This window comes from Cherax quadricarinatus, chromosome 8 (genome assembly GCF_038502225.1).
Source record: "Cherax quadricarinatus isolate ZL_2023a chromosome 8, ASM3850222v1, whole genome shotgun sequence".
NCBI lineage: Eukaryota > Metazoa > Arthropoda > Malacostraca > Decapoda > Parastacidae > Cherax > Cherax quadricarinatus.
Genome location: NC_091299.1, coordinates 33,543,679 through 33,559,547, shown reverse-complemented (window position 1 = coordinate 33,559,547; position 15,869 = coordinate 33,543,679). Strand labels below are relative to the sequence as shown.

Sequence of the window (15,869 nt, the reverse complement as noted above, 5' to 3'; positions counted from 1 at the left end):
TCCCCTAATAATGGCAATCAAGTCTCCGTCCCTGACTTTCGCTTGGCTGATTTCATAGGACTGAAAAATTACTTAGGTGGGCTGAACTGGAATGACCTGACTAAGGGTCAGGTAGGTGGTGATGGTTGCCGATATGATGCTTTCCAGGGCATAGTTCTAGCTGCTCAGTCAAATTATGTTCCAAATAGGGAAATCAGATCAAACAAAAATGATCCTAAATGGATGAACAATAGATTAAAATATCTGATTGGTCAAAAGAGAGGCATATATAGGCAAATCAAAAGAGGAGAGGGGCAATTAAGAAATCGATATATTCAGTTAAAGAGAGAAATAAAAAAGGGAATTAGAAAAGCAAAAAGAGATTATGAGGTTAAAGTTGCAAGAGAATCGAAGACTAACCCAAAAGGATTCTTTCAGGTATACAGAAGAAAGATCAGGGACAAGATAGGCCCACTCAAAAGTTCCTCGGGTCAGCTCACTGACAGTGATAAGGAAATGTGTAGAATTTTTAACACATACTTCCTCTCAGTTTTTACACAGGAGGATACCAGTGATATACCAGTAATGATAAATTATGTAGAACAGGACGATAATAAACTGTGCACGATTAGGGTCACAAGTGACATGGTCCTTAGGCAAATAGATAAATTAAAACCTAACAAATCCCCAGGCCCTGATGAACTGTATGCAAGGGTTCTAAAGGAATGTAAAGAGGAGCTTAGCACACCTTTGGCTAATCTTTTCAACATATCACTACAAACTGGCATGGTGCCAGATAAGTGGAAAATGGCAAATGTGATACCTATTTTCAAAATAGGTGACAGGTCCTTAGCTTCGAACTATAGACCAATAAGCCTAACCTCCATAGTGGGAAAATTTATGGAATCAATAATTGCCGAGGCAGTTCGTAGCCACCTTGAAAAGCATAAATTAATCAACGAATCTCAGCATGGTTTTACAAAGGGGCGTTCCCGCCTTACGAATTTATTAACTTTTTTCACTAAGGTATTTGAGGAGGTAGATCATGGTAATGAATATGATATTGTGTATATGGACTTCAGTAAGGCTTTTGACAGGGTCCCACATCAGAGACTATTGAGGAAAATTAAAGCACATGGAATAGGAGGAGAAATTTTTTCCTGGATAGAGGCATGGTTGACAAATAGGCAGCAGAGAGTTTGCATAAATGGGGAGAAATCAGAGTGGGGAAGCGTTACGAGCGGTGTTCCACAGGGGTCAGTGTTGGGCCCCCTGCTGTTCACAATCTACATAAACGACATAGATGAGGGCATAAAGAGCGACATCGGCAAGTTTGCCGATGACACTAAAATAGGCCGTCGAATTCATTCTGACGAGGACATTCGAGCACTCCAGGAAGATTTGAATAGACTGATGCAGTGGTCGGAGAAGTGGCAGATGAAGTTTAATATAGACAAATGCAAAGTTCTAAATGTTGGACAGGACAATAACCATGCCACATATAAACTAAATAATGTAGATCTTAATATTACAGGATTGCGAAAAAGATTTAGGAGTTCTGGTTAGCAGTAATCTGAAACCAAGACAACAGTGCATAAGTGTTCGCAATAAAGCTAATAGAATCCTTGGCTTCATATCAAGAAGCATAAATAATAGGAGTCCTCAGGTTGTTCTTCAACTCTATACATCCTTGGTTAGGCCTCATTTAGATTATGCTGCACAGTTTTGGTCACCGTATTACAGGATGGATATAAATTCTCTGGAAAATGTACAAAGGAGGATGACAAAGTTGATCCCACGTATCAGAAACCTTCCCTATGAGGATAGACTAAGGGCCCTGAATCTGCACTCTCTAGAAAGACGTAGAATTAGGGGGGATATGATTGAGGTGTATAAATGGAAGACAGGAATAAATAAAGGGGATGTAAATAGTGTGCTGAAAATATCTAGCCTAGACAGGACTCGCAGCAATGGTTTTAAGTTGGAAAAATTCAGATTCAGGAAGGATATAGGAAAGTACTGGTTTGGTAATAGAGTTGTGGATGAGTGGAACAAACTCCCGAGTACAGTTATAGAGGCCAGAACGTTGTGTAGCTTTAAAAATAGGTTGGATAAATACATGAGTGGATGTGGGTGGGTGTGAGTTGGACCTGATAGCTTGTGCTACCAGGTCGGTTGCCGTGTTCCTCCCTTAAGTCAATGTGACCTGACCTGACTAGGTTGGGTGCATTGGCTTAAGCCGGTAGGAGACTTGGACCTGCCTCGCATGGGCCAGTAGGCCTTCTGCAGTGTTCCTTCGTTCTTATGTTCTTATGTTCTTATGACGTAAAAAGTCGCAATTCTTCCCTCTCCTCACTGGTCACACTTTCCTCCTATACTCTAGTGCTTTATTTAACAGATATGATTAAATGGGCATCTAGCAAAGTGCTGTATAAAATAAAGGCTTATTATTCTGTGGTACTCTCTTCAGAATACCAGCACTAGCGTTAACTGGTTCCCTTCTACACTTCCTTAGTGATTACCTTCAAGATTCAACTCTTCTGATAATTGTGCAAGACAGATATACAATACCGACAAGATGAAAGTGAAGGCACTTGTGCAACATCTGGTTATCTTTATTGTAGACGTTTCGCCATCCAGTGGCTTTATCAATACATATTCTTGATGTTTAGAGCACCGTGGTTGTAGAGATTCAGAATCTCTACAACCACGGTGCTCTAAACACCACCTCCAAGGTTGAGGGACTGATTACCTCATCTTTTGTATATAGTTCTTCTGTTTTCTTATTATATCCAAGAATCTGTATTGATAAATCACTTGACCAAGAAAAGGCTGTGGGCCCAGACAAGTTGAGCCCAAGATTGTTGAGAAGATGTGCAGACCAGCTAGCAGCACCTCTAACTCGCATCTTTCAGCACTGCCTAGTACAGTGTAAATGGCCCTCTCTATGGAAAGAGGCAAATGTAGTCCCTGTTCACAAAAAGAAGAGCAGAGCAGAAATCAGCAACTACAGACCAGTGTCACTCCTGTCAATCACTGGTAAGATCCTTGAGACAATAATCTCAAGACAAATGACAGATTTTTTTGACTACCACTCACTACTTTGTGATCGTCAATATGGCTTCAGGAAAGGTTACTCTGCTGCTGATCTGTTGTTAAACCTCTCCACTAAGTGGCACCAGTCACTGGATGAATCCAAAGTCAGCTGTGTGGTAGCACTGGACATTGCTGGCGCTTTCGACCGGGTGTGGCACCAGGGCCTCTTAGCAAAACTTCAAGCACTGGGAATTGCAGGCTCTACGCTATGTCTCCTCAGTGATTACCTTCATGGTAGATCTCTAAGTGTAGTCCTCAATGGAACGGAATCAGCAAGGCATCCTATTGGGGCAAGCATTCCACAAGGAAGCGTGCTGGGTCCACTGTTATGGAATGTCTACTTCAACGACCTTCTTCATCTCATCCCAGAATCACATGCATATGCAGACGACTGTACACTGACATTCACTTATCCAAGAGAAGAAATGCCAGCTGCTCTAAGCTACATCAATCACCAGCTGAGAGCTATATCAGCTTGGGGAAATAGATGGCAAGTAACATTTGCACCTGAGAAAACGCAAATGATGATCGTCTCTAGGCACCATGATGGTAATGCTGGTGCAGTAGTAAGGATGAATGGGAGGATGTTGGCACCTGGAGAAGAAGTTGATATCCTTGGGGTGAAATTTGACTCCAAACTAACCATGAAGAACCATGTTGTAAATCTTGCAAACAAGGCAGCCAGGAAGCTTACAGCACTTCGCCGTATCTCGCATCTGCTTGACAGTAGGGGTTGCAAGATCCTGTACGAGGCACAAGTACGCTCACACCTTGAGTATGCTCCACTTTCTTGGTTTGCCTGCCCCCCCTCTCATCTGCGACTGCTTGACAGAGTAGAGAACAGAGCAAGACGTCTCATCTCTCGCCTGGACCCATCCTGGATAGATCTGTCATTTCAGCAGAGCCTTCAACATAGGAGGGATGTGGGTGGCCTTACTGTTATGTACAAGGCCAATATTGTCAAAATACCACACTTGGATCCACTTCGAGGACAGCGTGAAACAAGCTTTTATGCCACAAGACGGGCAGAAAGCAGCAACTTCACTCTGGCTGTACCCTTCTCCAGAACATCACTCCATCTGAGATCATACATACCCAGGATGATTCGAGTATGGAACACATTCGTACAGCATAATGATGTCAACGAGATAAAGTCAGTTGATCAAATGAAAATGCTGGCCCACAGATGGCTCCAACTTCATCCTGTTCCGTACTTGTATGTCTCATGACAATAAAAATGCTTTCAAATGAGCTGATGTAGGTAACAGCTCTTAGCTTGCCAATAAAGTTAGGAATCCTTAACCTGTAATATAGCTGTCAATAAAGCTAGGGATCCTTAACCTTGTCAAACCCTGTGTAAGGAAAAAAAAAAAAAAAAAAAAAAAAAAAAACAAAAAAAAAAAAAAAAAAACGTCTACAATAAAGATAACCAGATGTTGCACAAGTGCCTTCACTTTCATCTTCTGACAATTCTTAGTGAAGAAGAGTATGACAGGCATTCTTTCTGTGTCAGGGAATACCGATTTGAACGACATATTAAATCTCATCCTTGAATTCGATACTTACGTGGATAATTGCACTCTACCCTATAATTATTCAAAATAAAATGTGCCTTCTGTCCGGAAGTTTAAAACTTTCCAGTTTGTAGTTATTTCTGATCGAGGTAGTCTATGGTAGGCTGCATATGTTGATGAGAAAAATGGATGACGATGATCAGTAGATGTAACTATTAAAACTAGTGTATGAATGAGTGAAAATACAGTGTTCAACGATGACTGTGGCATATGAAGAGGACGTTACATTTCATTCGACGTATGTTACCCACTTTGGCATGCCCTCTCTACCAGCGAACTAGCGATTAAGAGTGTAGCAGGTCTGGGGGCCTCACTGCTTTGCTAATTGGTAGTTCAACAGCCAATGACGTGAAACCCACCAATTCTGTGAAGTGATGTCTTCAACTTATGGAGCAGAACTGGCAGGTTGTCCACTCGGTTGTCTGCTCGGACATACCACTTGCCATTTTCACTCTGTACAAAGTGTAAATACGATATATATTTTTGTGGCGAAGGAATACGCGGATTAAGAAATTGATTTCTGCTGGTTTGTCTTTCCATTGCGCTGCCTAGTTGAGAGTTTACTGATTTACTTACGATCAGGTGGAACACGCCCATCAGACTTCCATCTGTGTTAATAAAATGATCAAAAAACAGCATGACGTAACTTAAAACTAATGTATGGATGAATGAAACAGTAGTGTTCCACGATGCTGAACCTTGAACGCAGAGCTCATAAGAAACTGGATCTTAGAGGAAGTTCACCATTTCCTCTGAGACACCCGCGGTGCCTCGAAAACAAATCAGTCTTAACAAGACATGTGCAACAGTTACGCATTTTTATTTAGAAATGTTTCGCCTACATAGTAAGCTTCTTTAGTGGTCCCAGTCTCTTCTGTCGTTTTCAAGATTGTCTCCGCCTCACCTTGACAGCATACATATACTGTATATGTATGTCTTCATGCTGTTGCTTCAACTTCACACTGCTCCAGACTATGGAGCAGAACTCAAGGGTGAGGGACTGATTGCATTGTCTTTATATCCCCACAGCTTCTGCTGCCTCCTCTGCATTTGACTGAAGAAGCCTAGTGTGTAGGTCAAACGTTTCGGAACAAAGACACCTAACTCGTTGCAAATGTGTTTTAGTTATTAACTTGTCTCCATGGCATACCATTGTTAAACTTACAGATTGTATGGTTCCCATACAGCCTCGAGGACGAACTTACTGTTGTAGCAGAGGAGAAGTTCGGCCTCGTCGTCCTCGTAAATGTCAAGGGCGGCCACGAGGTTGACCTTGGAGGCTTCCACATGGTGCAGTCTGGTGACTTCTCCTGTCCTCTCGCTCACCAGGTCCCAGTGATGCTTGAAACCTGACGGAGTAATGAACATTATCACTCCCAGTTTGTGATGTTAAGACCATTCTCACACCAAAACATTTCTGCCAGTGAAAAAAACATTCAACATCACTCGTTCATAAGAACATAAGAAAGAAGGAACACTGTAACAGGCCCACTGGCCCATGCAGGGCAGGTCCATGTCAACCCCCGGCTTAGACCAATGGCCCACCCAGTCAGGTCACGGCTTCTAACCCAGTAGCACGAGTTAGTCAGGCCCAACTCACACCCACCCACACCCACTCATGTATTTATCTAACCTACTTTTAAAACTACACAACGTCTTAGCTTCTATGACGTTACTCGGGAGCTTGTTCCACTCATCCACAACTCTATTACCAAACCAGTGCTTTCCTATATCCTTTCTGAACTTGAACTTTTCCAGCTTAAAACCATTGCTGCGAGTCCTGTCTAGGCTAGATATTTTTAGTACGCTATTTACATCCCCTTTATTCATTCCTGTTTTCCATTTATACACCTCAATCTTATCCCCCCTAATTCTACGCCTTTCTAGTGAGTGCAGATTCAGGGATCAACTTTGCCATCCTCCTCTGTACGTTTTCCAATGCATTTATATCCATTCTGTAATACGGTGACCAGAACTGAGCAGCATAGTCTAAATGAGGCCTAACCAAGGATATGTAGAGTTGAAGAACAGCCTGAGGACTTCTATTATTTATGCTTCTTGATATGAAGCCAAAAATTCTGTTAGCTTTATTGTGAATGCTTGTGTACTGTTGTCTTGGTTTCAGGTTACTGCTAACCAGTGCTCCCAAATCCTTTTCGCAATCAGTAATATTAAGATCTACATTATTTAGTTTATATGTGGCATGGTTATTATTCTTTCCAGCATTTAGAACTTTGCATTTGTCTATATTAAACTGCATTTGCCACTTCTCCGACCATTACATCAGTCTATTCAAATCATCCTGGAGTGCTCTAGTGTCCTCATTAGAATGAATTGGACGGCCTATTTTAGTGTCATCAGCAAATTTCATTATGTCGCTATTTATTCCCTCATCTATGTCGTTTATGTAAGTTGTGGATAAATTAGACACATGTGCAACTCTTGGGTATCTTTATTGAGGAAACGTTTCGCCACACAGTGGCTTCATCAGTCCATACGTAGGAGAAACTTGAAGAACAGGAGGAGAATGAGGTAATCAGTCCCTCAACCTTGAGTCGATGTGTTCAGTCCATCAATCTACAAACATGTAAGTTGTGAACAACAACAGGCCCAACACTGACCCCTGAGGAACACCGCTTGTGACGTGCCCCCATTCTGATTTCTCCCCATTTGTGCAAACTCTCTGCTGCTTATTTGTCAACCATGCCTCTGTCCAGGAAAAAAAATTCTCCTATTCCATGTGCCTGAAGTTTCCTCAGTAGGCTCTGATGTGGAACTCTATCGAAAGTCTTACTGAAGTCCATATACACAATATCATATTCAATTCCATGATCTACCTCCTCAAATACCTTAGTGAAGAAAGTAAATTCGTAAGACAAGAACGCCACTTTGTAAAACCGTGTTGAGATTCATTAATCAATTTATGCCTTTCAAGATGGCTATGAATAGCCTTGGTAATTATTGATTCCGTAAAATTTTCCACTATGGAGGTAAGGCTTATAGGTCTATAGATCGAAGCCAAGGACCTGTCACCTGCCTTGTAAAGAGGTATTACATTTGCCATTTTCCACTTATCTGGCACTATGCCAGTTTGTAGTGATATGTTGAAAAGATTTAGCCTAAGTTCCTCTTTACATTCCTTTAAAACTCTTGCAAACAATTCATCAGGACCTGGGGATTTGTTAGGTTATAATTTCTCTATTTGTCCGAGGACGATGTCACTAGTTACTCCAATCGTGCATAGTTTATTATCGTCCTGTTCTACATAATTTATTATTTCTAGAATTTTGCTAGTATCTTCCTGGGTAAAAACTGAGAGGAAGTAAGTATTGAAAATTTCACACATATCCTTATCACTTTTAGTGATCTGACTGAGTTACTCTTAAGTGGGCGTATTTTGTCCCTAATCTTACTTCTGTATACCTGAAAGAACCCTTTTGGGTTAGTCTTCTAGTCTCTTGCAACCTTAGCCTCATAATCCCTTTTAACTTTTCTTATTCCCTTTTTTTATTTCTCCCTTTAACTGAATATATTGATTTCTTAACTGCCCATCCCCCTCTTTTGATATGCCTATATATGCCTCTCTTTTGACCAATGAGATGTTTTAATCTATTGTTCATCCATTTGGGATCATTTTTGTTAGATCTAATTTCCCTACTAGGAACAAAAGTTGTCTGGGCAGCTAGAACCATGCTCTGAAAAACGTCATATTGGCTACCAACACCACCAACCTGACCCATAGTCAGGTCATCCCAATTTAGCCCACCCAGGTAATTTCTCAGTGTCATGAAATTGGCCAAGCGGAAGTCTGGGACAGAGATTTGATTGCAGTTATCTGGGTAATTCCATGATATATTGAAACTAAGTGATTTGTGATCACTTTCCCCAAGCTCATCGTTAACCTCAAGATTATTAATTAATGATTCTTTGTTGGCAAGAGCCAAGTCAAGCAGATTGTTTCCTCTAGTTGGTTCTGTCACAAACTGTTTTAAAAAGCAATCCTGAACGGTATCAAGAATGAAAAGCAGGGGTGTCACTAGCACGTTAAGAGACCATACAATAAGTGTCAGGGGCCCGAGACTGTTCAACTGCCTCCCAGCATACATAAGGGGGATTACCAATAGACCCCTGGCAGTCTTCAAGCTGGCACTGGACAAGCACCTAAAGTCGGTACCTGACCAGCCGGGCTGTGGCTCGTACGTTGGTTTGCGTGCAGCCAGCAGTAACAGCCTGGTTGATCAGGCTCTGATCCACCAGGAGGCCTGGTCACAGACCGGGCCGCGGGGGCGTTGACCCCCGGAACTCTCTCCAGGTAAACTCCAGACTCAAGATTTCCTGTCACATTGTTCCAAACAGCTTGTCTAAAGTTTAAATCTCCCATTAACACAACATTTTCATATCTAGATGCCTTATGAATATCGTCCCATAGCAGCTGACTGCACTCTATATCAAGGTTTGGGGACCCATAAATCACACCAAAATTAACTTTTCACGACCCTCAAGAAACTGTAGCCAAACAGATTCTGTGTCCAATGTTTCCAATCTTATATCTTGTCTAACGCAACAATTTAAATTATCTCTGACATACATCGCCACTCCACCACCCTTCCTGTTGACCCTATCAGTATGGAATAGTTTATAACCCTGTATGCTGCATTCAGAAGGCATTTCTCTATCTTTCAAGCTGAACCAGGTCTCTGTTATAGCAATAATATCTATATTGCCTGCACTTGCAAGTAATCTTAGCTCATTTATCTTATTTCTTAGACTCCTACTATTTGTATAGTAAACCTCAAGGGAGCTAGTCACTCGTTGCCCTCTACTATCTCTCTTTGTTTGTTGATCAATTGCTTTGCCTTTACTAGCAACTTTATTTTGAATATTGTCTTTTAAACATATCCCTGAGGTATCCTGGTTATATCTGCTGTTTTCATCTCTAGTACTGCAGCCTGAGTGTTTCCCACAGACACCCATACCTCTATAATCTATCAGTTTAAAGCCCTAGACATGTCACCAATAATCCCCTTCAGTCGAACTGGCTAACGCAACCACTCCAACCCCAGAGAGATGAACCCCATCCTTTGCATACATATCATGTTTGCCATAGAATATGTCCCAGTTATTAATGAATGGGATTGCAAGTTCCTTGCAGTACCTGTCTAGCCAGCAATTTATACCGATTGCCCTAGACATCCATTCAGTGTCTGCTCCCCTTCTAGGCAAGATGCTACATATGATTGGGATCCCTCCCTTAGACCTGACTACATCTATGGCTGACCTATACTTATAGAGCAGCTCCTGTCTCCTGCCATTCCTGATGTCATTTTCACCATGACATAATATTATCCAACCTGCTGACTATGTCACCAGCACCAGCTCCTAGGAGGCACACCCTCTGTCTGACCTTTCTATCTCTGTTACAAAAAGCATGGTCCATATATCTTACCTGAGAATCTCCCACAATTAGAATATTCTTACCTTGATAAGCAGGAGAGTCAGTGGTACCTTTAATCTCACTAACCACCGAAGTACACTCGTCCTGGAGAGCAGAGAATCGATTTCATACCTTCACATCTTTTCTATTAACCTTCCTTATTATCCTTCTTCCTGAATTGTGAACCACTTAAAGCGGCTTCCACTCTCCAAATCACTGCTGGTAACTTTTTCCTCCTCACCACCTACAACCATCTCACACTCACTCCCAAACCTATGTAGACGAAGCTTCAGCCTCCTATTTTCCTATTTACCTAGCAAGCCATGGTGCTAGGTAACACCCCACGTTAATTCCTGACAGCTAGGGACAGGTATGACCACATGTGACCACTGACCTCAGCGTACCAGAAGTGTGCAGATATTACAGTTCAAATGACTCCCTTAAAAATTAAACTTTTCCAGATTTTTTTTAGAGATTGATTAATAAGTATATTTTCTCATTGACAGTGATACATATATTTTTTTTTTGACCAAACACAAGTTAGAACCTCACTTAAACTAACCTAGACTAGCGTATTTTTTTTTTCTAAATTCTGCAATGTGTAGCATAGACCATTTTAAATTTATTTAACATTACTCAAAATCAATGACACAATTTTTTTTCGTAATGTTCAGATTGATTTTTGCTGATTTATATAAAAAAAATTATTCTGCTTATTCGGTCGAATAAGCCAAACTCGCTGGTTTCGGATATATACTAGATTCCTTCACAAATTTAATTTTATAAACTAATTTAACTCTTCTTTACTTCATTTACAATCGCTCATGTTTTAATGTCTATAAATTCCATTTTTCTTTCACAAAAGATGGAGCCTCGTACTCATCCATTTCACATCATTTTTATTTGTTTTTATTCCTCTTTAGGGGGATATATGTTCTTTGAGCAGCATATATAGTATCTAGAAAAATATACTGGAAGATCTCTTCGTTATTCTAGTCAAGACAGAGCAGGTAATCTGCACAGTGGAAATCTGGGACCTTCTCTGCATTATTCTTATTATCATTACTTTCAGGCAGCGTTACCTGTAACAGATTTGTGATCACTTGTGCCAAGCTCCTCCCTGATCTCCAGATCATTTACAAGAGTCGCCCAAGTTAACAGAACCAAATTAACCAGATTAATTCCTCTTGTTGACTCATGAAATCGTAATAACATGACTGCAAACAAACCAGAGTACGGGTGGGGTTAGAAGTGGCCTGGAGTTTTACGATTCACTTGCCATGGGGTCTAACCCCAAATGTATTGTAGTTTCCTCTGTTGGATCTGTCACAAACTGCTTAAAAACAATCCTCTACTACTTCCAGGAAACAGTATGATTAAACTTCCAATCAAGTAGTTCCAGTCAATTTGGCACAAATTAGAACCTCTTAAGAATACTAGGTTTTCATACTCTGAAACTACCAATTTCCTACCAAAGAAGTTTTCCCTGGACGCTTTCTAAGGTCGATACTGCATGTCAAAGATCAGATTTTATTTCCTTCAGTAAACTGCAAGCATACAGATTCAGTGTCAGTTTCCCCAGACTTGTATCGTTGGTGCAACAAATTAAGTTGTCTCTGATATGTCGTTCCTCACCCTATTATTGTTGTTTCCATCAGAATGGAAAAATTTAGGTCCTTCTACGTGCAACTCTTTAATCATGTCCCGACTCTATATTTATATTTACTGTTTATCTTATTACGAATACTACAGTAATTTGGATAACAAATCTAGATAAAGTTTTTCTTTTCTGCCTTCTCTCTATTCTTCATCTTTCCATCAGTTACGGTATTCTCATCATTACCAACACAATTTTCTTGACTATACTCGGAATGTTTGTCATTTTTACTTCTAGCAGCACAATGCCGCCGCTTACCATGTAAACTCATGACACTTAACCATCCGTTCATGTTAATTTCACAAAGTCTGAACATGTATCTAGTTCACAGTTTCTAAGTTACTGAGGTTTAAAGGACAACTACTGTGTTATTAATTAGTATAAGTCCCCAGACTAGTATAAATCTCCACTGAACTAGCTAACCTTTCACTCTCACTCATGAAGGTGTATTCCATCCCTTATATACATGACACCTTTATTGAGAAAGATATCCCAGTTGTCAATAAGCTTCCTCTTTGCCGCCTTACAGCCCTTACCGAGGCAGCAATTAACGCCAATGGCCCTGGAGAGCCATTCTAGACAGAATACCATATGTTAAGGGTGTACCGCTCTATTCTTGAATAATAAAAGCAACTGCCATGAACTTTTTTCAGCGATTCCTCGCTTCGAATCTTTATAGCAACGTTACCTCCATCACAGTCACAGTTCATTCCCATTTCATGTCAGGATATTACTCATTCTATCCACAAAATCCTCCAGCCCGGCACCTCGAAGATTGACTCATCCTATTTGTCTTCTACCTGTCACACCATGTACGATCCATATACCTCACCTGAAAGTCTCCAACTACAAGAGTGTGCTTACAATTGTCATTCCTCTGGGTACTTCTTACTGTCCTCCTGGTTTGTTGCTGCATTGGATGTTCTGTGTTGATCACAGACGATGGCCAGTGAGTCAGTAGTTTACACAACTCTTTCAAATCTTTCAATCTTGAGTTTATAATTTTTCTTCTCCATCACTTGAGTTTCCACTAGGCAGATCTTCACAAGACACAGGTCAGCTCACTGAGTTTCTATTAGACAGGTCTTCACAAGACACAGGTCAGATCACTGAGTTTCCATTAGACAGGTGTGGCATGCAAAGAGTATGTAACCTTTATTCGGAGTATGTCCACATTTTCACATAGGCTATCTCCCCAACCAGTGAACCAGGCACTAGGGTCTGACGATCGGAGCCCCATCGTCAGATCAGTACCTAGGTTCAGCCAATCATAATGTGGATCTGGCAGTGGTGAAGGTGACGTGGTTACCACTCATGTTTCCACCTTCGTTATTTTCATTCTGCTGCTGGTTGAAGCACAGTTGTCTATTTTGTCTCTTGGCTGCTGCTCTGCCTTGACTACCGTGGCATGCATTAATACCTATTTGCTGTACATAGTGTATATAGTGTACATACTTTTGTTTATACTTGGTGAAGGATAATATAATTCAAAGTTTTTTCTGCTGTGTTTATTTTGCTCCAAGCTCCCTTTTTACACCCAGGATAAAGGCCTTGATTACCTAGGTCGTAATAATAACAAGTCTTCACAAGACACAGGTCAGCTCTCTATACAACTCCAGTTATGATCCTTCCCACAATAATTAACACCATCAATTGGCCCTCATCTGATATCCTCCCCTACTACGTTCTCTTGCTTTGTCTCCATGAAAGTTCCCATCTCTGATTCACTCTTCCATTACACTTTGTGACTTACACACACACACACACACACACACACACGCCCATTAATGTAAGCAGCATTTTGGTTGACTGAATCAGTCTGTAAATAAAAAGTATCATTTACTATTGATAAGTGTGAGTATTGATGCTCTAAATATTTTATAACAACAAAAATCTGACTTGAATGAAATTATAAATGTAAATTATATATACAAATTTTTTCCCAGAGAGGAAAAATTAGTGATCGGGAAGAGAAAAGGAGAGAAGAACAGAGAAAAGGGGAGAAGAGGACGAGGAAGAAGGAAAATCGATGCAGGACGACGATAGGGATGAAATTAACGATAGAAATGAAGTAGGATAGAAATGAAGGACGGAATGAACGACAAGAAGGAATCAACGAAATAGAAGAGAGAAAGGGAGAGAAAAGAATTTGGAGAAAACAAAGAGCTATAAATAGTGTGAGAGAGCCAGCTACCTCGACTTACCAATACAGATCTTGTTATCGGTGAGTCCGCCAGCAGAGGAGACGAGCGGTGAGTCGACCAGTGTGATAATGGTTGGAGCCTCAGACACACACACCTCCTGTAGTGACAAACATAAGTGAGTGATGATAGCTGGAGCCTCAGACACACACACACACACACACACATTTTCTGTAGTGACAAACACACAAGTGAGTGATGAAGATGGCCGGAGCCTCAGACACACACACTTCCTGTAGCGCAGCGGTTCTTAACCTGGAGGTCATGACCCCTTGGGGGGTCGTTTGGGGTTTCTCCGGGAGTCACAAAGGGTTCGGGAGAATATAATTTATTTTCATATATCTGAATTAGCCAGCTGGGCTTTTACCAGTTTGGTGAGTGGCAACACTGATCACATGTGCGGTGGTCTGCTACAGTAAACACATCAACCACAACCAGGCACACAATCAGCTCATAGCTACGGTGGGGGATGTCCGTATGTCGCTCTTACTCTGTGACTCCCATGGCAGTTTCCTGTTTGCACTATGTCTGCCAAGAAGCATACATACAATGAAGCTTTTCTCAAGATGGGTTTCACAAGCATCATTCAGAACTCTGTGGTCAACCCGCAATGTGTCGTTTGCACCAAAGTTTTGAGTCACGAGAGTATGAAGCCAAATAAACTGAAGGTCCATTCTGAGTCTTGCCACAGCCATCTGGTGGACAAAAGCTTGGACTTTTTCAAACAATAAGAAGCTTCTCTGAAGGCCAGTCGTATCGATTCCATTGGTCACTTCGCTCGTCAGAATGAAGCAGCGTTGGAAGCTTCATACAGAATTGCTCTAAAAATCGTGCAGACCAAGAAGCCTCATACCATTGGCGAAGACCTGATTAAGCCTTGCATTCTGGAAGCAACGAAGGCATATTTTGGCGATGAAGGCTCTCCCACCTAGACTTCAAGAAGTGCTCACAGGCGTTGTAAATATTGCGAACCATATCTGAAGGAACACAACGACTTCAAGGATTTTTAAAGTGCTTTGTGAAGAAATGGTTGCCGCCTTCTCTGTTCTCCTATTTCACACAGAGGTACGTTGGCTCTCACATGGCAAGATTCTAAATCGCGTGCTACAAGTTCAAGAAGAAATAACAATGCTGTTGGAACGAGTTCGGACGGTGAAGGAGAATCTTCACGAGAAGATGCAAGATGACTGTTTTGTAACAAAGGTTGCCTACTTGGCAGATTTCTTCTCTGAAGTGAATTCCCTGAATATTTCACTCCATGGAAACCTTACAATGCTGCACACAGCTCGTGACAAAGTGACATCATTCAAGTGTAAGAGTCAACTTTACCAGAAAAGAGTTGAGGACAGTGACACAACTTTCTTCACTGAGATGACAACTCTCCTGGATTCTATGCCGGATGCTGAATGCAATTTCCGTGTGGAGATCTCAGCTCATCTTTTGGCAATGAATGACGCCACCGAAAGTTACTTTCCAGGACTGGACGACCGCTGTACTGATGAGTGGATCTACAGACCCTTTTCAGTTGCTGCTAAGGTAGAATTTCATAAAATTCGTGAGGATTCTCAGCTGAAAGTCGACTTTACTGAGCTCCCGACATTTTAGAAAAAAGTGCAAGACGGCTGTCCCATTCTCTCGATGCGAGGTTGAATTCTCAGCAATGGTAAAACTGAAAACGAAGGAACGCGGTAGGTTTGTGATCAATGCTGACATAGGTGTTGCCTGTCGAGCACTGCTCCTCGCTTTAATAGACTTACGGCTGCAAAACAATTTCAACCCTCCCACTGAGTAATGAGAAGTAAGTTTTGTATGATCAATAGTTCTGTGGAATTTGCAGTGTTCTGGCATTTGTAGAAGCTATGTGGAATTTTTGAAGGTTTTTGTTCTGTGGCATTTTCAATAAACCAGGGTCTTCCTATCATCTTGTT

General features: G+C 41.3%; 1 protein-coding gene across 1 annotated transcript in view; it reads right to left on the bottom strand.

The window, feature by feature from the left end:
- LOC128685500 (GTPase-activating Rap/Ran-GAP domain-like protein 3) overlaps positions 1-15,869 on the bottom strand; it is a 123,546-nt gene that overhangs the window by 40,370 nt on the left and 67,307 nt on the right. Inside the window, exons 7-8 of the mRNA XM_070082738.1 lie at positions 13,945-14,041; positions 5,855-5,998 (exon numbers count right to left, since the gene is read on the bottom strand). Coding sequence (XP_069938839.1) covers positions 5,855-5,998; positions 13,945-14,041 — 241 coding nt within the window. The remainder of the gene's footprint in view (positions 1-5,854; positions 5,999-13,944; positions 14,042-15,869) is intronic.